Source organism: Danio rerio, chromosome 12, assembly GCF_049306965.1.
Source record: "Danio rerio strain Tuebingen ecotype United States chromosome 12, GRCz12tu, whole genome shotgun sequence".
In the NCBI taxonomy this organism is placed as follows: Eukaryota; Metazoa; Chordata; class Actinopteri; order Cypriniformes; family Danionidae; genus Danio; species Danio rerio.
Genome location: NC_133187.1, coordinates 5,545,001 through 5,569,525, shown reverse-complemented (window position 1 = coordinate 5,569,525; position 24,525 = coordinate 5,545,001). Strand labels below are relative to the sequence as shown.

At 36.6% G+C, this 24,525-nt stretch overlaps 2 protein-coding genes across 28 annotated transcripts in view; one reads left to right on the top strand and one right to left on the bottom strand.

The window, feature by feature from the left end:
• Positions 1-24,525, top strand: part of fra10ac1 (FRA10A associated CGG repeat 1) — an 855,621-nt gene that overhangs the window by 160,817 nt on the left and 670,279 nt on the right. The gene's annotated exons all lie outside the window — the stretch shown is intronic.
• arhgap27 (Rho GTPase activating protein 27) overlaps positions 1-24,525 on the bottom strand; it is a 79,345-nt gene that overhangs the window by 18,413 nt on the left and 36,407 nt on the right. For 8 of the 27 annotated variants that reach the window (XM_073918093.1, XM_005156029.6, XM_073918094.1 and 5 more), the window contains 4 exons: positions 6,503-6,967; positions 2,883-3,089; positions 2,656-2,736; positions 358-459 (listed from right to left, as the gene is read on the bottom strand). In XM_073918093.1, coding sequence (XP_073774194.1) covers positions 358-459; positions 2,656-2,736; positions 2,883-3,089; positions 6,503-6,967 — 855 coding nt within the window. Of the gene's footprint in view, positions 1-357; positions 460-2,255; positions 2,343-2,655; positions 2,737-2,882; positions 3,090-6,502; positions 6,968-15,830; positions 15,882-21,308; positions 21,540-24,525 lie in introns of those variants that run through there. The other 19 variants (XM_073918091.1, XM_005156026.6, XM_021480216.3 and 16 more) reach the window with 9 other exon arrangements.

The window sequence follows — 24,525 nt, the reverse complement described above, 5'->3', positions numbered from 1 at the left end:
TTGCTCCATTCAGTGTCTGTCCACCGCTAATATAAAGCAACGTGACGTGTTGCGGCGTTGGCACTTCTCACTGGACAAGGCTGTTTGCTAGGTGTTTATAAACTGTTCTTCTCTCTCAGCTGCCATTGTTGTTGTGGTTAGCAGTATACACATTTAAACCCTGCCCACTGCAGCGCAGGGATGTTGGAAGGTTTGAAAACATTACACCGTCACTCAGCTTTATTTTTGGCCTTTGTTTGTTTGTTTAATGAATACCGGAGTCTTGAGTGGCATCATTTCCATCAACATGCTCTAATAGTCAACAAACACAAAGACTCAAATTAGTGACAAAATGTATCTACGTGTGTGAATACATACATCATCCGGGTATCCTGCACTGTGTCTCCAGTTGGATCCCACTGTGTCCTGCTCTCCTGAGGCCCCGTTTCCCACTCCATACTGTCCTGGACTGGCAGAGTACTAAAAGAGTGAGAGACGTTTTAAACTTTAGAATAACTCTTTTTGTACATTTTGTACACTGTAAAAAAAAAAGTCATGTTTATTTAAACGTCTTATATATAGGTTATATATATATATAATATATGGTATGTGTTATAAAAGAAAATATACTATCAAGGATGTGCCTTTACCAAATGAGAACTGTGCTAAATCTGACAGATCGCATTGTGTGTCTTTCTTATTTCTTCCTTTTAAAATGCTATCATTCTTCTAATATTCTTGTTTTTATAGAGCTCTCTGAATTACCATTGCATTTGAAATGTACTATATAAATAAACCTGCCTTCCTATTTCTTTGTTTATTATAAATAAATGACTAGGTATTTCTGAGTAAAACCATTTTTTAAAAAATCCTACAGTTTTCTCAGCTGAAAAATATACATGTACAGTTGAAGTCAGAATTATTAGCCCCTGTTTATTTTTTCCCTGATTTCTGTTTAATAGAGAGATTTTTTCAACTTATTTCTAATCATAATAGTTTTAATAACTCATCTCTAATAACTGTTTTATTTTATCTTTGCCATGATGACAGTAAATAATATTTGACTAGATATTTTTCAAGACACTTCTCTACAGCTTAAAGTGACATTTAAAGGTTTAACTAGATCAATTAGGTTAACTAGGCAGGTTAGGGTAATTAGACAAGTTATTGTATAGCGATGGTTTGTTCTGTAGACTATCAAAAATATATATAGCTTAAAGGGGCTAATAATATTGACCTTAAAATGTTTTTCAAAAAATAAAAAACTGCTTTTATTTTAGCCGAAATAAAACAAATAAGACTTTCTCCAGAAGAAAAAATATTCTCAGACATATTGTGAAAATTTCCTTGTTAAACATCATTTGGAAAATATAAAAAAAATAATAAAAAATATATCAAAGTTGGGCTAATAATTCTGTCTTCAATTGTATATGGAGTTTTATTTAGCCAAAATCCTGTTCCCAAAATCCAGTTCTCTGTTTAATGGAAAAAGCACTCCCTCGTGTGCTATCTATGTAAGGCAGAAATAACTATTTTCTGATCAGGCCCATAAACGCAACTAAAACTTGTCATTTACTGCTAAATACAGACTATACAACTGATACATCATGCATCACTAACTCCAGCCATTCAGATTCCACTCAACTTTCAAGAGTTCACACTCTGATCATTGATAGTGAAGCGTGTTTGGCATGCTGTCCCAGGAGAGAGCCCTGAGCTCAGAAGATCCTCGAGCCAGGGGCTCCCCCCTGTTTCATTGGAAGAGAGGGGAGTTTGAGATCAGATAGGTCTTGAGAACTCCCCCTGGCCTATTCCTTGATTATTAAGTGTTGCCACGGCAGAATGAACTGCCATCTATTCCAGCATATGTTTATGTAGTGAATGCCCAGCATTAAAACCCTCATATACTGTGCCAATTTGGTTTATTGAATTCACTTATACTGTATGTGGGAGCACAAGCGCATTGCTCCATGTCTTATTAAAGTTAAACCTTGTTCCATTCAGTCTGTCCTTGGCTAATATAAAGCAATGTGACGTGTTGCGGCGTTGGCACTTCTCGCTGGATAAGGCTGTTTGCTAGATGTTTATAAACTGTTCTTCTCTCTCAGCCACCATTGTTGTAGTGTTAAGCATTATACACATTTAAACCCTGCGTAATACTGTATGGAGGGAGCCCCGCGCTCGAGGATATTCTGTGGGGGAAACCGGAGCACCCGGAGGAAACCCATGCAAACACAGGGAGAACATGCAAACTCTACACAGAAACGCCAACTGACCCAGCCTGGACTTGAACCAGCGACATTCTTGCTGTAGGGCAACAGTGCTAACCACTGAGCTGCCACGCCACCCTGTCCTGGATTAATCTAGGAAAGAGGGGGAGGAGTAATTGTGAATGGGGGATTCTTCAAGAGGAAGATGACTAAGGTAAGGAAATCTGATTATTTATGTATGTGTAGATTCGTCTGATTGGTAAATCATAAGATAGCTAATCATAATCACATGAACCTCTCGAAAATAAACGTAACTTAAAGAGCATGTAAAGCAGACTACATTAACACATTAACCCTAACACACACTTCTAATAATCAAACATTACTGTGTGCTGGTGTGAGCACTGATCTGTTATGATAATCATTGTTCTTGATGTGAAGAAGAACCATGCGAAACGTTCCGCACCTCAGGTAAATTCCACTGGGACTTGCTTCCGTCTCTCAGGTAATAGTACGTCCGTCCCTGATCGTCGAGCGACTTGATCCACTGTCAACAAGACATTTCATTAAGTTCCCCAAATTACAAAACTCGCCTACAGCCATACTACCACTAATAATAGAAAGCTAATCAGCCCAAATAGAAAGTCAGCCCAAAAGGAGGAGACGTGAAGGTCAGTGTCACGGGTCTTGTACCTGCTCCTGTGTGTATTCGCTGGTGAAGGTCCAGGTACCCTCAGAGTCGATGTCGAGACTCCAGCCGGCCGGACTGCTGCGGTCCAGACTGACCCGCGGGATGGAGACCTTCTTCACATGAATCAGAGAATACTCAGCTGGGATGGAGACAGGAGACGCCTCCTCCAGCTCAGGGGATGCTGGGTAATCTTCCTCTGGAAGCGGAGGCTGTATTTTAGGGGAATACAAATATATAAGTTAGTGCTGGACAGGCGGCGCAGTGGTGCAGTAGGTAGTGCTGTCGCCTCACAGCAAGAAGGTCGCTGGTTTGAGCCTCGGCTGGGTCAGCTGGCATTTCTGTGTGTTTGCATGTTCTCACTGCGTTCGCATGGGTTTCCTCTGGGTGCTCCGGTTTCCCCCACAGTCCAAAGACATGCGGTACAGGTGAATTGGGTAGGCTAAATTGTCCGTAGTGTATGAGTGTGTGCGGATGTTTCCCAGAGATAGGTTGTGGCTGGAAGGGCATCCGCTGCGTAAAAACGTGCTGGACAAGTTGGTGGTTCATTCTGCTGTGGCGACCCCTGATTAATAAAGGGACTAAGCCAAAAGAAAATGAATGAATGAATGAATGAATGAATAGTGCTGGACATAAATGAATCACATTTAATTACATCCAAAATAAAAGTCTGTTTTGACATAGTAAACTGAATGTCTGTGTACTGTGTATATTTATTATCTACATGTAAATACACAGATGCATATATATATATACTGTACAATAATATAATACAAATTATTGATACATTTAAATATCTAACAATATTGTTTTATATATTCTCAAAATAAACTTTTATTTTGACAGTGATTGATTAATTGTGATTAATCTTTGCCCAGCACTAATATAAGTATGAATCAAAATGTATTTTATTTTACTTTTACATTAAATTACAACTGAAAAAAGGAACATTATTGATTAAAATGAAAATGCATTTATTATTGAAATTTTGTTGGGCATAGAAATGACCAGATTCAGAATTAATGTTATAATAATGTATGCAACTAATAAAAACTTGATTATTTTGACAGAACAGAGTAGTTTTTAAATGACGGTTCTGAAAATATCATCACTGTATAATTATTTTAATTTGTTTTAAATACTTTAACAAATTTTTTTACAACAAAAAAGTAAAAAAAAAAAAACTAAATATAATATGGTAAAAAACCTATAATATAATATGATAATCCCTCAGTAAGGCATACACCGATATTCAAGGATTCAATATATTGTGATTATATTGATTTAATAAATAAACATTTAGAGATTTTTTAAGAATGTTCAGATTGTATTATGGCGTGCAACATGCTGAAAAATTTATTGAAAATGCAGTGTCTGGTTATAGGGCCACTGTTTATTACCACTTTACATTAACAGGGTTTCTGCAGCTTTCACTAAGTTAAATTCAAGACTTTTAAAAACATTTTTAAGACCATTATGAATGAAACTTTAGACTCGTAAAGGGTTAAATGCTAAGGAATTTTTCAAATGGCCCAAAGAAAAAAGATTTTTTATTTGCCGTATTAAAAAACAAAAATATTCTAATTTAATTCACCTTATTCTCTGCGGATGAGTGGGCGCTGCCATTTGAATCTTTTTGGCTTGAGACTTCCGGTCTCATTCACTTCCATTCATTTTTTGATGTTAAAAACTGCTCATTACAGTGCTTGATGTTGCACTTTGATATTTTCTTATTATATTATTCTACTTGGTCTGTATAGTCATGCAAACATTTGTTTGTAGAGCAAGTAGTTTGACCGTTTTCTGCCGTTGATTAATCCTAGTCATTTCTCCCATAGGCAACTGAATCTGAAGTTCTACGACAATCGCGAAAACAGGCGCACTTCCGCATTTTAGAATAAGGTCAATACATTTAATTATAATACAATACTAAATAAATAATAATAAATTACAATATTTGAGATATTTCTCAGCAAAAAATTAAAAATATTGTGTAAAATAAAATCCTTCAAAAAATAATAAACAAATGTTTTAAAAGTTTTAAAAACTATATGAAACTAAATCCATGCACAACAATCTGTCCACAGCAGTAAACACATGGAGCACTTTTAAACAAATGTAATTATAAGGAGAATAATTAAACCATTATGATAAACAAAGTTAAAAATGACCTTTTTAAATAAAAAGTTGAAAGTTTTATTGAGATGGGTTGTTGGTGATTGTATGGGGTTTGGCAAGATTGGGTAGCAATGCATGAACAATGATAAATTAAGACCTGTTTAAAAAAGATTTAAGACCTACAACACAACATTAGAGTAAATTCAACTTTTTAAGACCTAAAATTTGGATTTTGGGATTTAAGACATTTTAAGACTTTTTAAGACCCTGAGGAAACTCTGAATATTTCCATTTGTTAACAGTAAATTAACTAAAATCACAAGCAAAACTATAACAAATGTATTAATTTTATGTGATAAAAATTTCCTAGGTAATGCCTTTAATGCAACAGTAACACTTTACAATAAGGTTCCTTAATTAATGCATTTACTAACATGAACTAATCATGAACAACACTTGTACAGCATTTATTAATCATAATTGAACATTTACTAATGCATTATTAACATTCTTGTTAACATTAGTTAATGCACCATGAGTTAACATGAACTAATAATGAACTACTGTATTTTCATTAACTAACGTTTACTAAAATGAACAAATACAGTAGTAAATGTATTGTTCATTGTTTGTTCATCTTAGTAAATGCATTAATTAATGAACCTTATTGTAAAGTGTGACCAATGCAACAAAATCTAAAGTTATAATCCTTTTATTGAACAGAGTTAATAGCAAATAAAATTGAGTTGTATTTTGTTGTCTAGTGTTGAATTGAATGCATTAGCTAACATTATCTAATGTGAATTTATTGTGAATTGTGGTCTATTTGTACTTTTGTTCATATTATTATTATTTTGTTTGAAAGATTAGTTTACTCGGATGCATATACAGTTGAAATCAGAATTCTTAGCTCCCCATTGGGGAAATAAAAAAACAGGGGGGCTAATAATTCAGGAGGGCTAATAATTCTGACTTCAACGGTACAATAAAGCAAAACACAAAGTATTTTTTTGTTATGAAAACTTTTAAAGTAACCTTTTTTGCAGCTTAAGTCAATATCCTGATATTACAGTGTTTCATTCATTCATTTTCCTTCAGCTTAGTGCCTAATTTATCAGGGGTTGCCACAGCGGAATGAACCGCCAACTATTCTGGCATATGTTTTACACAGTGGATGCCCATCCAGCAGCAACCCTGTACTATAAAACAGTAAACACTCATTCACACACTTGTACACTACGGCCAATTTTGTGTACTTAATTCATCTACGGAGCATGTGTTTGGGCTGTGGGGGAAACCGGAGCACCCGGAGGAAACTCCACACAGAAACGCCAACTGACCCAGCCGGGACTCGAACCAGCGACCTTCTTGCTGTGAGACGACAGTGCTAACCACTAAGTTACCGTGGCGGCACAGTATTTCATGATAACAGTTGCAACAAGAAATTGTACTGCATCATATTCCTAATCACAGTACACATCAGAGCAATGCACAATAATCTCCATACCGGACAATCATCCAGAAACATCAGGCGTCCAGGTGAGTCGACATCCTCCGGAGGATCCCATGAGCTCTGACCTGACACAGTGTTGAAGAAATAATGTCTGCCTGTGCTCTCATCTAAAACCTTCTCCCAGTCCGAGCTCCACCTGCGCGGAGCAGGAGCTACGGGCGAGCAGGCGGGAGACTGAGGGAAAGACGGAGGCGATCGACCCCCTTCTGTGCCCACCGGCGACTCCATTGAGCGGCTGCTGAGCGGATTCTCCCAGGTGCTGCGGCCAGTGGAGGGCTGATAGTAGAACTCTTGGCCGCTCTGGTCGTCAGTGTGGACCTGCCATCCTGCTGAGTCCAGAAGGAAGTTTTCAGGAGGCTCTGGAAAATCCTGCAGCAAAGAAGCGATGGGGCTGGAGTTGTTGATGGTGGTTTGACGCTTCCGAGGGATGTTCACATACACCGCTGTGTCATCCTCCACCTGATGGGCAAACATGTCAGAACGCAGATATGAAGAGCTGATGGCACACTTTTCCTCACATAGACTTGAGGTTACAATGATTAAACTACTAATGTACTTGTATTAGCCAAGGATGGCTAAATGTGATGATGACCTCTTTACCAGCAACATGAAACTGTTTACAGCTACTAAAACAAAAAAATCATATCAATATCTTTACTTAACATATAAATCAAGGTTACTACAGTTAACTAAAGCCATAAGCATAAAATATGGCAAGTGTATTATTTATAAACTTCAATTTAATAATAAAGATTAACAGAACCATAATGAAACAAAAACATGTCCTACATTGTAAAGATATCAGTTAATGAACAGTTCTGTGTTTTGTGTCAAGTGTTTTCTGTTGTGAGTTGCATTATGGGATGTCGATCTCGGCTCTGTCGACTTTTGATGTTGAACATTTAACTCTACAGTTTAACAAAATGACTTTTATTGACATTTTAAGAGTTTAAAATAATAATATCATGCATTAGAAATAATAATATATGGAGAAATAAGTCAGGAAAATAACAGAAAATGTACAGCTAGTTTATTACAAGATTTTTGTACTGTAATATACAACATCAACCCAGACAATACATCACTTTAAACTATTAAAAATATTCATAAAAGTCACTTTTTCAAGGTTAAAGGTTGTTGGAAGAATGATCAAGGTCCTATAATCAATTTAAAATATAAATAATTAGGGAAAATAAAATAAAAACATGAATTACAAAATGCAGGAAACAGCTAATCTACGCATATTTGTTTTACAGTGTGGTTAGTAGTGCTCCTTTTTGTTAAGTACAAAAATAACAAAACAAAAACAACAAAAAAACCTTAAACTCAATGAAAATATTTATTTGTAATCAAACTGTGAACTTAGGAGGAAAAATAACAGGGAGAAAACAGTTGACCATGGCTCAGTTATACCATAGACAAGTTTTGAGTAAAGCTCAGAGTATTCTGTCAGATGATTCCCATCCTATGCACCACGAGTTTTATCTTCTCCCTTTTAAAATTCGATACAGAACTCCTATTAGTAAAACAAATCGGTTTAAACTTTCATTCATCCCCTCAGCTGTAAAGTTTTTAAAGTTAGGGTGGAATTTGTATTGTATGATGCACTTGTGTGTATTATGTGTGACATGCTTGTATGCTGCAACCAAATTGCCTTCGGGAAATGAATAAAGACTGACTGACTGATAAGAGTTAATTTTCAGAAATTACCTGAATAAATATTTAAAAAGTATTTAAATAAATCCATTGATGTATGGTTTGTTTGGAGATAAAAAAATGAAAATTTAAAACCTGAGGGTTCAAAAAAGCCTAAATACTGAGAAAATCACATTTTGAATCAAATGCTTAGCAATCAAACGTTGACTTCTAATATATTTACAAGCAAAATAATCTGCCAACGGTTTAAGCTATATAGTCTTGTTTTTCATTTGGACATAAGGTTGTTTTGCTTTGCCCATTGGTAGATTATTTTGATTGCTTTAAGGAAAAACTCACTTAATTTTGGCATATTATTTCTTAAAACAAGCTTGTCTAGAAAAATGCTTCTTGATTTAAAAATTTTATTAGATATTTGGACTAGAAACAAGACAAAAAATCTAAGTAAGAAAAGCATTTTTACAGTCTACAGTAGGAAATGTATAAAATATGTTCGTGAATCATGATCTTTACTGAATATTATACTCTATTCTTATGCTTTCATAAAAAACAGGAAAGATGAAATTTTAGAAGGCCTTTAGAAGCTTTAGACCTGAATGTAATTTGATTCACTCAACCTTTTCCAGTGATGCTGACCTTATGCAAACAGCTGATTGTGTGAAGTCACAAACGTTTAGACAAAGGACAAAACAGGCAGTAAATGGAGCATCTGCTTTAACAGCCTCTTCCCCAATACTCAGCTGGAGGAACTCCCACATCAGCAGAAAAACAAAACACTCAGAACCTCAATTCAACCCATCGACTACTGATTTAAAAATCATGGTTAGCCAAAGAAAAAGAGAAACATGTAATATCAAGTGTAACGAATGGAGGAAGATCAAACAGACGCATTTCATCATTACATGAACTTTTTAAGCAGCCCCCAGAAACCCACCCCACTGGGAGTTCACATGTAAATAGCAAACCTATTTAAGGACCTGAACCTCTTCTACGCCTCTCTACGCTCTTCTGTACCGGCTCTCTTTGACTCCTCTGTCTCTGACCCTTACTCTTCTTTCAAAAATGTAACCCCGGCTTTAGGCCTTGTTTAAGCTTCGGCCAGGCTTTGGCCTTTATAACTCTTCAGAGACTTTCAGCAATCAAGCAAAGTCCCTATTCTGGACCATTTCACCTCATAACCTTGTTGAAATGCGGATCAAGCAATTAGGATGGAGAAGGAGAATCAGAATGAGCCTGGGTTAGCTAGAGAGCCACTTGTCATTTTTAAAATAATACATTTACATTAAAATGAGAAAAAATACAGCCTACAAAAACTTTAGCCTAATAAACACTTCCTGTTTTTGTATCTTTTAATGTTTTTTGTATTATACAGTTGTGCAAGCTGTAATATTTTCTCCTAACATATTCATTGGGGTGTACTTAATGTATTGGTGTGATACGTTTTGGTTTGGACTAATTTAATGTATGAGCAAGAAGCTAAAAGGCAAAAAAAAAAACTCAGCATCTCATATAAAGTTTGTTGACATATATATAGTAGGCCCGAAGTCACGTGTACCATCACTTAAAAAAAAGCACTTCCTGTGCGCGCAGCTCTCAGGAAACAGAACAAGAGCTAACAGTCTCAAAAAAAAGCAAACCACAAGCAGATATAGTGTAAGCATGTTATCTGGTTTTGTTTGTTCTATTTAGAGATGACAAAAGACCCAGCAGAGAAACCCGACATGCTCTCGTCTCGATAAGAGAACTGAGGCTTGGTTCTTTCTCACATTTGTTTGCTGTATGATCGATTATGGCCTGTTATTATTGTATTTTGATTGTGATTTTGATACAGTATGTGATGGTACTGCTGTGATAGCCAGCGGTTAGAGAGCTGATCCAGGAACAGGGCAGTCTGTAAACATGAGAGTTACTTAATTTTTTGTTTTGTTTAAGATGTTGTTTGCAGGCCATCAACAAAGAGGATTAGCTGGTATTATGTAAATGTGTTAAGAATCTACAAAGAAAAGAAACTGCAATTAATGTTTACTTTTACAAAGGTTTAGATTTGACTGAATTGAACTTTACTGATCATGCACTGACCTTTAAAACTTTAAAGACGTGTACTTTTAAAGACAGCTTCAAACTGCATTATTTGAAACAGCACAATAGGTACATTATAAAGCACATAATGAGCCTTATACACCCGGCTCAATAAGACACAAGACATGTTTGGCATGATTTGTTGCTATTTTCAGACCAGCGCAACCCTAATTTTTTATGTTTTCCGTCACGTTTTTTTAATTGCAAATCCATTTGTGCCACTTTGTAAACTCTTGGGCGCGCTGGTCTAAAATTGAGATGTGTTATGCGGATTGTTGGCGGGTTGCTATTTTGAAGAACTGAAAAAGACTGCACCAATGACCATGTAAAAGCAGATCTAAAGTCTGGCGCAGAGTGCTTTAGTTGTGCACCTATGTGGGGTCAAACGCTTACACATTGCTCAATACATACAGGATGTACAACACTACACAAAAATTAAAGGATTACAAAAAATATTATTTACTACATAAAGATGAAATCCACTACCTCCATGCCTCATCTTAGGGGCTTTTTCAGTTTATTCATGACAATTTGCATTAGTATAATGTTATTATCATTAGCAGTATTATTTATTACATGCATATTTATATTTGTTTTAATAAAAAGATTTGTTTAGATTTGTCCACCTGTCGGGTTTTGGAGACGTCTGCATCACCATATGGAGAATAAGTACAGGACGTGTGTTTGGGTATAACTTATTCATTTTTGACCACACTTTGTTATTATTGTTTGTTTATTCATTTGTTGGAAATTAGAACTGAATTTAGAAATTGTTTTGAAGCAAATCGTTGTGCTCAACAAACAAAATTAAATATGTAGGCTGATGAATGTCTTCAATGGAGCGAGTTTCCACCGTTTCCGTACTTCACCAAATTAAAGGCGTAAAGTAAAGAGTAAAAGTAAAGTAAAGAGAAAGTAAAGAGGCAGAATGGAGGAGGCTTATACACTGTAAAAAAATCAGTAATTTTACGGTTTAAAAAAACTGTAAAACAACAACCATTAAATTACAGAAATGTCCTTAAATTTAAATTTATGCTAAATTTGTTAATCAATCTGTGTTATTTTACAGTAAATTTCTGTAACTTAACAGCCATTGTTTTACATTTTTTACAAATAAAGTGTAAAATTACAGATTTTCTTTTGTTTATCCTCGCTCTGCAGATGGTCTGTTTAACTGTTTTCTCGCTATTGAATCGTTCAGTTTTTCCACTTACAAAGTCTGCCATGGCATGATGCAACTGACTCTTAGGCCCAGTGTACACTAATGCGTTTTCGTTTTAAAACGCATAAGTTTCGCTACGGTTACGCCATCCATCCACACTACGCCGGAGTTCTCGAGCGCCGAAAACGGAGCGTTTTGAAAACGCTGGAGAGGCTGTTTTCATTCTGAAACGCTGTTGCTCCGTTTCGGTGTGGATGAGGAAAAACGGAGACATCTGAAAACGGAGGCGGGACTGCTGAGATTTGCTACCTGATTAGGGCTTTTGTGTCATTGCGTATCATTCCCTTATTCGTCAAGCCTCTATCACATGACTAAAACACATGGCTTTGACACTACTGAAAGACAGTACTGTAAACAACAACATGGACACAGAAATAGGAGCGTTGTTTGCACTATTGTCTGTTTTAGATGCAATTGTGCAGTTATTCATTTGTTACGTTTAGTAACAACTCGACCTCGTCGTCTGTCCACAAAAATACCTCTCTTGCTTTCTTTGCCATCGCGTTCATTGTTCAACCGGCATTTGTTGACTAACAATAACAAAATGCCGAGAGAGACGCGTGCTTTCTGTTTATACTAGAACGCGCATGCCCAGAGTGCGCGAATGGTCACGTGATATACGTTTTTGGTGGCGTAGTGTGGACGGAGATATGTTCAGAGACGCTAGGTGAAACGCTAGTGTGGACGCGGATCATTTTTGATCTAAAACAACGTTTTAAAACTAAAACACACTAGTGTAAACCCTAAAGAGAATGTGAGATGAGACTGCATTGGTTTAATGGAGGTTATGCTCAAAACACAGCCATAACTCAGGAGAATAAGTACAACCCTGTTAGACCATGCGCCGGGCGCAGAGCATATTTTTCCATCCTTAAAAAAGCAAAAATGGATTCTGACACGCACTTAATGCTTTTGCGCCCTGTGCTTTAGACTTTGTGCCTAGATCGTTAAAATAGAGCCCAATACTAAGCACACTTAAGTTGCCTTCTATTGTATTAATTCTATCTGTAATATGAGACTATCTGTATGTGTAATATCACATTAAGTACTTTCTTTAATGTGCTTTTAAAAAGTGAACACTGAACTTAAACACATACTGTAAAAGATGCTGGGTTAAGCACAATCAGTCTGTGTTGGGACAACACGGGGGTTAGGTTAACTTGCTAGTTTTTTTTTCAAATTTAAGTGGATTAAACATGAAATAATTAAGTTGTTCCAAAAAACTCAAGAACTGAATGTTGTTTAAGTTCAGTTAAAGAGTTCGAACAAAAAGAACACATCATTTTTGGGAGCACTTTTTTATAATGGTGTGCAGAGATCACTGACACAAAGATAGAGTGCCACTATGATGCTGTTAAGGTGTTCAGAATGGTTTTAACACATTATTTTGTGGCAGCTGAGTGGTTGGTTATGGCCTATTTCCACTGACCACTTTATATACATTTAGAAAGTGTCAAAGGAAGCAAAATAGCGAACCGTATCACTTATTTGGCACCCTTTCCTAAGTGTAGCTAAACAGTATGGTAGCAAAAGAGTGGAGCCAGTCTGGTTGCTGAATGCTATTAGTTTACAGAGAATCCTCACTAATGTATGCACTAAACAGGAGGAACGACAACACAGGAAGTGCCATTTTTTAAATACACAGCTTAATGATGGTGCACGGTGAGAAACCATGCTCAAAAAAGCTTGTCGTCTTCTAGAAACAAACAGCCACATGCCAAAAGGCAAGAATAAGATCCGCTGTCCTGTACTGTATGTCCTCCATTGCTATTTTTGAGGCTGTTTGCATGTTGTGTCTAAACATGTGTGAGGCGTCACTTTCTCTCTCTATTTGTGTGCATTTGTGCATCTACATTTAACATAATGTGCTTAAGCCCGTACAGCTTTCTTCTTCAAGCGAGAATGACATTGTTTTTTTGTTCTCTGGCATGCATCTACCAAGTAAGTTCCCGAGGAACTTCCCGAGGACCGGAGTTAAGAACCACAGGTTTATGGATATGTGATGTGACAATAACCAGTGAACTACCTGAGGATTACTTGAAGATTGGGTGAGATAATTCAAACTGCATAGTCTGGAGACCCAGAAAAACAATGAATAAATCATTACTGTCTCATATATTCATATGCATTAACGTCTTGTTCAAAATGCCATGGTTTGCACGTGTTTGAGAATTATGTGTTAGGGAATCTGAACTAAATTTCAACTGTATTCAAATGATATGAACTTCCCTTCATTATACTTTTTTTTAATACTTTTTCCCATCATTGTAGACTATAGCTCTGTGTGTGTGTGTGTGTGTGTGTGTGTGTGTATGCATAATTCTAACATTTATGTCTGCTTTTGTCTGAAATCAGTACGTAATTTGCACAGTAATTATTCAGCATTTCGCTGGGGTCTGCACATTATTGCTAGAGGAGCGCTGTGGCTGATACTGAAGCATGTCGGACAGTGAGAAGGGGGCGGGGCTTTGTGAATGGTCAGCTGCCATCCATTTTCGCCATCAGTGACATCACTGAAACTGAGAACTCTTAGTGTACATGTCAGAAAGTACAAGAAAGTAATTAAAGTGAGCTCCAAAGAGAAGAAAGCAGTAAAGGGCCCCTAATATGCCATTTGAAACCTAATTAATTTAAATCTGGAAGTATTAGGTTTTTCATAACACACAATTCTTAATCAGATCTTTTCTCACGTTGACTGAATGACTTTGAGGATCCACTCTCTCTAAACCCCGCCTTTCCAAATATCTGCTGTGTTCTGATTGGTCAGATGACCCATCACTCTGCGATTGGTTTGCAAGTTGGTTTTACAAAGAAACCAAACGGCCATTACCGTATGTGAACTTCATCCCCATAAACCTTCTCTGCTCTTTCTAAACAGTGAAATGAACGTAGAAGACGACACTGGCTTGATCACATGAACCCACATCTTTTGAAAGCTCATGCAAAGATTTCAGTGCACAAAAAAAAAAACTTCTCAACATATCAACAAAAACCATGCCTAAGTGACAACTACAGTCTTTGCGAAAAGATATTAGCCCCTTTCACACAGTGATGCCGGTAAATATCCGGAAAATTAGCAGAACAACTTTACCTGTGTTTTCAAAAAGGGCCTGTTCACACATACAGACCTTTCTAGAAAATTGGCGGTAATGTTTGGAGGCAACCAATAAAGACTATTAGAGTTTATTATAAACTTACATACTGTAGGATTGTGTAGGAAAGGGGTGGGCAAACTTGGTTCTGGAGGGCCAGTGTCCTGCACAGTTTTGCTCCAACACTAACCAAACACACTTGAACATGCTAATCAGTGGCTGTTTCTCAATTCCAAGAACGAATAGGAAGACTTAAAGGAGACCTATTATGCCTCATTTTATACAAGATGTATGTCCCTTGATGGTATATGTTAAGCTTCAGCTTAAAATGTTTTATAGCTCTTTGAAACCTTTTAGGTTTTGATCCTAATTTTGGTGACTGTCGCTTTAAATTCAAATAAGATTGTGCTCTATTCAAAAGAGGGTGGAGCTACAAATGCCTGTGGCTGTTTCTCCATTCTAAGAACACAGAGACCGGACTTGCTTTCTTGTGAAGACCGGTCTTGCCAGGTCACCTTGGAAAAACGAACTCGGAAGATCGCGAGATCTTGTAAGAAATGGGATCCTGCATTCTTCCTGATGGTCACATGACCTTCACGTGTTTTAATGGAAATTTAAACATCACAGCATTCATACAACGATTTATTGTTTTTCCACTTTTCGAAATAAATACTATGTGTAATGACTTTACAGATACACGTTGCATGAGTGCAATATTGCATGAGTGCAATATGAATTAAACAAGATTTTAATACGAATTTCAACAAAAACACACCCGTAATGTGTTTATGCCTTTATTAAGATTTTAATGTTAATGTTTACTTTACCGTCTTATTTATGGAAACTCCTAAGGTCAATAAGTTATTTTAGGTGAAGTGACGTGCAAATAATCCTTTTTTTGATAATAAGGGAATTATGAATTAAATTCAAGACCTATTATAACCTTTAAAACTAGTATCTATGACAGTTTTCTTTATAATTTGAGTTATGTATTACAGTATCGTAATACTACTTAGTATCATGATACTTCAGCTGGTATAGTATCGCAAGATAAATGAATGGTATTGCAACAACCTAAGTTGCCACACAACTGTGTTTACACCTCTTATAAAATTGAATTCTGCATAATAGCTCCCCTTTAATGGTTGAAAAAGCATAATATGAGTCCTGCGAGGTAACTTTATCCATCAATGCTATATAAAAAAGACGAACAAATGGAGTTGCATGCATGTATAGTGAAGATGGCTCTGACTATATACACAACTGAGCTCACCTTGAGCCTTGAGAGAGGTCTGTACACCGACACACCTCTCCTCAGAAACGTCTGTAATAGAGAGAGAAAAAGACAGGAAAAGATGTAGAAGAGCAAGAATAATTGAAGAACAGAACATAACATGGAAAATAAAAGTTAGACAGTCAATATGTCTATATCCTGAGTCTATATTTACCCAGGTCTCGTGAAGACCAAGTGTCTCTCAGCCACAACTGCCAACTTGCAACAACTAACAGGAAACTGTTTTATTAATGTAATGACCGCAAATATATCTACAAAAACTGTGAACAACATTGACTTCAGAATAATGTCATAGTTCATTTAAAAATAAAAAATGACTCGCCATTTACTCACCCTCAAAAGGTTCCAGATCTTTTAGTATTTTTAAAAAAGTTATTTTGAAGAATACTGAAAACTAAAAGCCATTGACGTCAATGATTACCGGTTTCCAACATTTTTCTAAATATCTTCTTTTAGGTTTAACAAACGGGCAGCATGGTGGTGCAGTGGGTAGAACAATCGCCTTACAACAAGTAGATCGCTGGTTCGAGCCCTAGCTAGATCGGCTGGCATTTCTGTGTGGAGTTTGCATGTTCTCCTCATGTTCGCATGGGTTTCCTCCCGATGCTCCGGTTTCCCACTAAGGTCTAAAAACTTGCAATACAGATGAATTGGGTAAGCTAAATTGTCCATAGTGTATGTTTGTGAATGAGAGTGTATAGATGTTTCTCAGAGATGTGTTGCAGCTGGAAGAGCATCCGCTACGTAAAAACATATGCTGGACAAGTTGGCGGATCATTCCGCTGCATGTGGCAACCCCAGATTAATTAAGGGACTAAGCCGAAAATAAAATGAATGAATGAATGTGTTTGTTTAAAAGAAAGAAATTTAAACTGTTTTGGAACAAGAGGAGGGAGAGTAAATGATAACAGAATTTAAATTAGGTGAACTATCCCTTTAAGAGGAAACTGAGAACCACACAAACCCAAACTACTTTCTTTTCTGTGGAATCTAAAGGTGAAATGTTGAAGTCCTGGCCACTGTTTCTCTTTGTATGAAAGCTAAAGGGGATTTGGGCTGGTGAGGTCAAACCTGAAATGACTTTACCATAACGTGCCGTTTTGAACAGTATTATGTGATAAAAGTGGTATACTTTATTAATAAAGAATAAAGTTGGCATGAAATAGAAACTGTTATAGACTTTTCTTTTTATTTTGTGACATTCATACACTACCAGTCACATTTTAGTACAAATAAAGTAATCATGTAATCGGTATTTAATCATATTAATTTAGTATTTATTATTATAATCATATATTTTTTTAAAGATTTATTTTTGGCCTTTTTGCCTTTATTAAGTGGATAGGACAGGATTTCAGGCAGAAAGCGAAGTGGGAGCGAGAGAGGGGTAGGGACGCGAAATGTCCTCGAGCCAGGATTCAAACTAGGGACGCCCTAAAGTGCTACTGCACCATATGTCAGTGCGCTAGGTTATTGCGCCAACATTAAGTGATTATTATTGATGATTTAGTCTTATATAATGAAACAATTATTAAAAAATAGTTTAATACTTAACAGTTTTGTGGAATTCATGAATGAAAACCTGCTTCAGAGTGCTCTTGACCTCAGACTGGGGCAACGGTTTATCTTCCAGCAGGACAATGACCCAAAGCACGCCGCCAAAATATTAATGGAGTAGCTTCACAACAACTCGATTAATGTCCCTGAGTGGCCCAGCCAGAGCCCAGACCTAAATCCTACTGAACATCTCTGGAGAGATCTGAAAATGGCTGTACATCGTCGCTTTTCATCCAACCTGATAGAGCTTGAGAGGTACTGCAAAGAGGAATGGGCAATAAGACAGGTGTGCCAAGCTTGTGGCATCATATTCAATAAGACTTGAGGCTGTAATTGCTGCCAAAGGTGCATCAACAATGTATTGAGCAAAGGCTGTGAACACTGATGTACATGTGATTTTTCAGCTTTTTTATTTTTAATACATTTGGAACAATTTCAAAAACTATTTTTTTCACATTGTCATTATAGGGTATTTTGTGAAGAATTTGGAGGAAATAAATGAATTTATTCCATTTTGGAATAAGGCTGTAACATAAACAAATGTGGGAAAAGTGAAGCGCTATGAATACTTTCCGGATACACTGTATGATTGTAGTCTGTTTTATACATCTTGTGCAGATCCAGTCTACTTTATTCATTGTAAGTGCATCCAGCCAATTCTTAAACATTTCTCTTTTTGTTTTTCACAGAAAACATGCAAATTTAGAAGAACAAGAAAGAGATTAAATGCTGATACTATTGCATTTTTAGCTGCACTACCGCTTTAAATCATCTTAAAGCAAAGGGAGCGCTGAAGTCCCCATGCCTTAAATGTATGCCATCCTTTTGTGAGATAAATTTAGATGATCTGAATGCGCTGGCCAACAGAGACAGCCACACAACCTGTAAAAGTCATTGTACAAGTAGGCTAACTGCCAGAAAAAAAGGGAAAGACGCAATGGATGAAGCCTACAAGATCTGGCACTGTCACAGTATGCAGATCACCACACACAACATCTCAAGATGATTGAACACCATTTGGGGGAAAAACAAATATGATTTTACTGATCAAAACTACAATGCGATTTACTATGGTTTCATAAAAGAGCTATTAAATTTAAAAAAAGCAAAAATGCAATTAAATTAAATTAATCTTTATTTCTTTAACACTTTTACAAAGTAGATTGTGTTTAAGCAGTGGTTCTCAAACTGTGGTACGTGTGCCACTAGTGGTACGCGGGCTTCCTTTTAGTGGTACGTGGAGGAAACAAATAGGTCATTTGTACATGCTACATATATTTCAAAATTTATTTTTAGGTGTTGATGAATTGGCTACTATATGTTAATACTTTACATTTAAGTACAGCACTTTTCTTTTTACCTTAAGCACATTTTCATTTAAACGTTGGCGTTTTTAGTTAGTTTGTTTTTTACATATAAGCACAGTACAGTATTAATGTTCAGACTATTTATGTTTAATGTGGCTGAAAATAATAAATATTCTTAATAATAGGAATTAATCTGCCACGTTTTTGAACTGTGCAGAACTGTAGCTGCTTTACTGGGCTTACTACGCTATTGTATTTCAATACTGCTCATAATGGCGGTACTAGGAGAGACAATTTTTTTCTGAGGTGGTACTTGAAGAAAAACGTTTGAGGACCACTGTGTTAAAGCTTAACATAGAAGTTTTAGTAAATTGAAACTGTGTGAGTTCAGTTTAGTTCAGTTCAGTGAAAAGTCCAAACACTGAAGTGCAAATCCATCAATGCGCAGCTCCACATGTCCCAAACCAAGCAAGCCAGTAGCGAGGAACAAACTTCACCAATTGACGAAAGTGAAGGAAAAAAACAGCAGCAAAGAAAGACTGAGCATAATCACAAAGTCAAAATCTCAATTAATTGAACATTTTAACTCGACTACGACTAATAAACGATCATTTTATTTATTTATTTTATTTTTATTTATTTTATTGTTTACTGACAAGTTTTGTACAGTAAATATGTTCACATATTACAAGTGAGAGATTTTTGAATGTAGAGTGCATTGCTTGATTTAAAAATAATTGAAGTAAACACACACTATCTAATACATATAATTATTTATTAAACATCAGAGTTAAACAGTTGGAATTAAAACACGTATTATCTTATACGCAGCTCTCTGTGCTGCCTACTGTCTTCACCGATACCAAACCAACCAATCACAAAGCTTGCACTACGCATTGTTGTGACTTATACGTTCATTTTTTTGAGAGGTACGCAGGTATGCTATGGCTGCGCTGGACTATACACATGCTCCAGGCAAAGTATTTTATCATAATAATATAATAAGTATAAATCATAATATAGTAAGTCTAATCGCACACTATAGAATACACAAGACATGTCACTTGGGGAAAAAGTGTAACAGTCAATATGGTGAATGAAGCCCAACCTTCTAGTACAGGAGGCAATCAGCGATTGCTACATGGTGAAAAAAAACCCCGCCTTCTAGTACAGGAGCCAATCAGCGATTGCTACATGGTGAAAAAACCCCACCTTCTAGGACAGGAGCCATTGAGTGATCTCTACATGGTGAAAAAAACCCCGCCTTCTAGTACAGGGGCCAATGAGTGAACGCTACATGGAGAAAAAAACCCACCTTCTAGTACAGGAGCCAATCAGTGATCGCTACATGTTGAAAAAAACCCGCCTTCTAGTACATGAGCCAATCAGCAATCGCTATAGGATGACGATTCTCCAGGGGAGGGGCTTGGACTAGATATAAGTTTCTGCAGATTTTGAGTGATACGACCATTTTGTAATGAGACTAAGCAGACAGTTGTTGTTAAATTTTATTGGTTATTCATAATATGTAATGTAATCATAATATTGGCAAGTAGTTTTGGAAAATTTGATGTTTTCCCATTCAAACAGAATGCCCGAGCATACTGCCCGAGAGGCGTTTCAAAGATGGCTGTCGAGTGAAATGACGTGTCTTAAAGGGACTTTAGTATAATTCAGCCTTAACAGAGAGGGGTAACCAACCACACACGGTAGGGAAAGTCATTGAAAAAAATGACCTGGAAAAATGTAATTAATTATACATGAATTTCGATTTCAATTACTTTTCGATTAATCGCCCAGCCCTAGGCTACAGTATGCTACTGTTGATTTAAATCCTCTAGATCATTGTTGCCATTTTTATAATAAACTTGTCAGTTGCGATGACAAATTAAGGAAATAACTACAGTAACTTTAATAAAATTAAATCAATTATATATAAAATCTTAAACTGTTAAGCATCCAAACACACTGTCAACAAGTTTACATCAGTAAAACCAACATTAATATTGAACAGCAAATCTTTTTGCTATTTAGCGTGCAAAGAGCATAAATAATTCTAAAACTTAAAAAAATCTGCACATTTAGATTGTGTTACGTTATTCACATCCTTCAGGGTAATGAACTGTCAAATAATTGTAACCATATCTGATCATTGTGCATCAAAATAAACCCAGCTTTCAACTCGCAATTCAGAAACGAATAATCGTGCAGGCCTAATATAAACAAAGCTTCCCTTTTTGACCAGAACTGAAGTGATGCCGAAGCTCAAGCATTGTACATATTCTGTATATTAGAGTTTTAAAGAATTGGACAACTTTACTACAACAAACTTTTTTGGATGTATACCACGACAAGTGCATTTCGAATTATCGGCAGCGGGGAGTGTCTCAACAGGAAGAGACCACATCCTCGCTAAGAACAACAATATAGCATGCTTTAAAGCACATTTCAACATATATGCTACTTTTCCGAGCATACTGCTCATATATAAACACCATGCGATGTGTTAAATATTAAGTTTTTTTTTTAAAGCAGTCAAATCAAAACAACAGCAAATAGCATTAATGTGTCCAGAAACGGGTTTTGGACATACCTGAGAGTTCAGAGAGAACGGCATTGCACTTCTCGGTCGGTGGCTGGAGCGAATCTTAGTGTAAAAATCCACCATGTTTTCGCTCAGATCAGCCAGTACGGCCATACAGCTGATCAGACAACAGTTCAACTCTGAGCTATCCAACTGCGAGCATCATGCTGACCCTGAGCCACACACACACACTCTCATGCAAACACGCGCACACACTCAGCGTCTGCAGTCACAACTAATGAACATCTGTCTCGAAGAGCGACTCTACTCGAGTGAAAAGGGGGAGGAGGAAATAAGTAGAACAGACGGATGGAGAGAGAAAGAGGCAGGTATGAGTGTGTGAGTGCATGATATAAAGATCTGAAATAAGAGAAAAGAAAGAAGTGCTGACACTGAAACAGTGTGTAACTCTCTGTTCAGTTTCAAGCTACTTATATGAAGAATTAGATGCACTTTACAAACATAAATAAGTTTAGACTGTCAGGTTTGAAACATGCAAGTTCCTCTTTCTCCTCATCGAAACAGAACCTACATCAGTCAAGGTCAGCGACTCGAGCATTTCCTCAATTTCCTCTTAATTACACATTTTGAATGTAACACCTCTGCAAAAAAGTGTGTTTGCCTTTCTCAGTAAAATATCCAGCACTGCTCTGTCATAACTTCAAGTCATAAAACATTATTAAAGTCATGTTAAAACATGCTCCTTATCATGCAATGATGCAAGTTTTCCCAAGAAATTAGGTCTCTATTTCACATCAAAATGCATTTGCTTGAAAATCATTTGTCTGTTTGTACATCCATCCATCTAAAAAGACTTTAATAATGTATTTTTAAAAGAATATTGATGTACATGGTGATGATTTCCTGAATTATTGGTCAAACGTTTAACTGACAGCCACAATTCCCAATGCTTCTGATCAGTTCTCAAGTGGCCAAAACGGGTTATTGCAAATCTCTGATTTCTAAAATATTGCATCTTTACAACATCACTTATTCATGTCCCTCCAAAAAGGCTGGTCCTCCATGAAAGACAAATGCCTGAGAGGACAGAATAATGTGGAAAATCTCAATGGGCTTATGAGGTTAACACTGCAGCTGGAACTGCTTGCCAAGAGCATGTACAGGCTATAAGAGCTGGGCCTTTAAGTCTGGGATATAAACCACAAGATAATCAGGCAGATTACTACTACTACACTGAAAAACCCCAAAAGTTAAGGTAACTCAAACCGTTTGAGGAAACCAATTGCAACAAATCATTTAAGTTCAAAAACTAATCTTAATGAGTACTGTGAACTTAATCCATTTGAGTAAATGAAGCAATTTGAGCACAGTAAAACCCAATAAATGAAGAGAACTCAAACCAACTGAGTACTGTAAAACTCAATAAGTTAAGGCAACTCAAACCGTTTGAGGAAACCGATTGCTACAAACCATTTGAGTTAAAAAACTAATCAATATGAGTACTGTGAACTTACTACATTTAAGTTGAAGTAATTATGTATTTAATTAACTCATTACCTTCCACACTGAGGTCAAAATTATCTTCAAATGAGTAGAATTATTCATTCATTTATTTTCTTGTCGTCTTAGTCCCCTTATTAATCCGGGTTCGCCACAGCGGAATGAACCACCAACTTATCCAGCAAGTTTTTTTTTTACGCAGCGGATGCCCTTCCAGCTGCAACCCATCTCTGGGAAACATCCACACACACATTCACACACACACTCATACACTATGGACAATTTATTCTACCCAATTCACCTGTACCGCATGTCTTTGGACTGTGGGGGAAACCGGAGCACCTGGAGGAAACCCACGCGAAGGCAGGGAGAACATGCAAACTCCACACAGAAATGCCAACTAACCCAGCCGATGCTCGAACCAGCGAGCATCTTGCTGTGAGTGCCACTGTTACGGCCTGAAACTTTATTAAAAACCCTTAATTTTGTGTAAAACACAATGATGATGATTAGAGAAAAGCACTGATTGAATTCCAAAAAAGATTACCACCTTAACTTCTGAAGACTGCAGCCGTCAAATTTTTTTTTTTTCGTTTTTCTCTTCCAACTGGGTCAGTTGGCATTTCTGTGTGGAGTTTGCATGTTTTCCCTGTGTTTGCGTGGGTTTCCTTCGGTGCTCGGGTTTCCCTTACAGTCCAAAGACATATAGTATGGGTGAATTGAATAAGCTAAACTGGCCGTAGTGTATGTGAGTGTGTGCAAGAGTGCGCATAAAACCTGTGCTGGATAGGTTGGTAGTTCATTCCGCTGTGGCGACCCCAGATTAATAAAGGGGAAGAATCCGAAAAGAAAATGAATGAATAAATTAATGAATAATAAAGTTTCATTGTCACAAATATTAGCTGGAGTACTCATCTGACTCACTAGAGGGCACTTTTTTAGACATTCGTCCGGACTACAACCCCCACCATGCTTTGCACCAATCCAGACACTGATTACCATCTACTGTACAGCAGTTAGCAATCTGACACACACACACACTGAACTCTACCTCTGTTGCCACGCCCCATCATTACACATGAGTGTTTTCTGAAACACCCTTTTTAGGTGTATTGTCCAATTTTGAGCAATGAAGTTTATGCTCTTTCTAAAAAAAGTCTTTGTAAACTGTTTTCTAATTTAGCCAAATATTTACAGAATCTATTATATATGGCAATTTGTTAAGGGGTACAGCCCTACTTTTAATTTACTCTTAATAATATGCCAAATTGTGTGGCCTTCCACGTTATGCAGCTAATTGTGTTTTTTTTATTACTGATAAACCCTAAAAAATCAATTCACAAAATAAATTTGTCACATTAGGCTGTTTTTTTTTCTAATTGAAGAAGCCTTTACATTTGTAAGTACAGTTGAAGCCAAAAGTTTACATGCACCCTAAAAAAAGGAACATAACCATTTAAAAAAATGTTTAATAGTAAACCATACTAAACGTTGACTATTTTAGGTCCGTTAGGATTACCTAAATCATTTACATTTCCTAAATGCCAGAATAATGAGAGAATTTTTTTGAGAATTTTTTTAAAATTTCTAGACTGTCAAAAGTTTACTCACATTTCCTTGGTATTTTTTTTAGCTTTGCTTTTAAACTGTATAACTTTGGTCAAATGTTTTGGGTATCCTTCCACAAGCTTCCCACAATAGTTTGGAGGAATTCTGGCACATTCCTCCTGACGGAATTGGTGTAACCAAGTCAGATTTGTAGGCC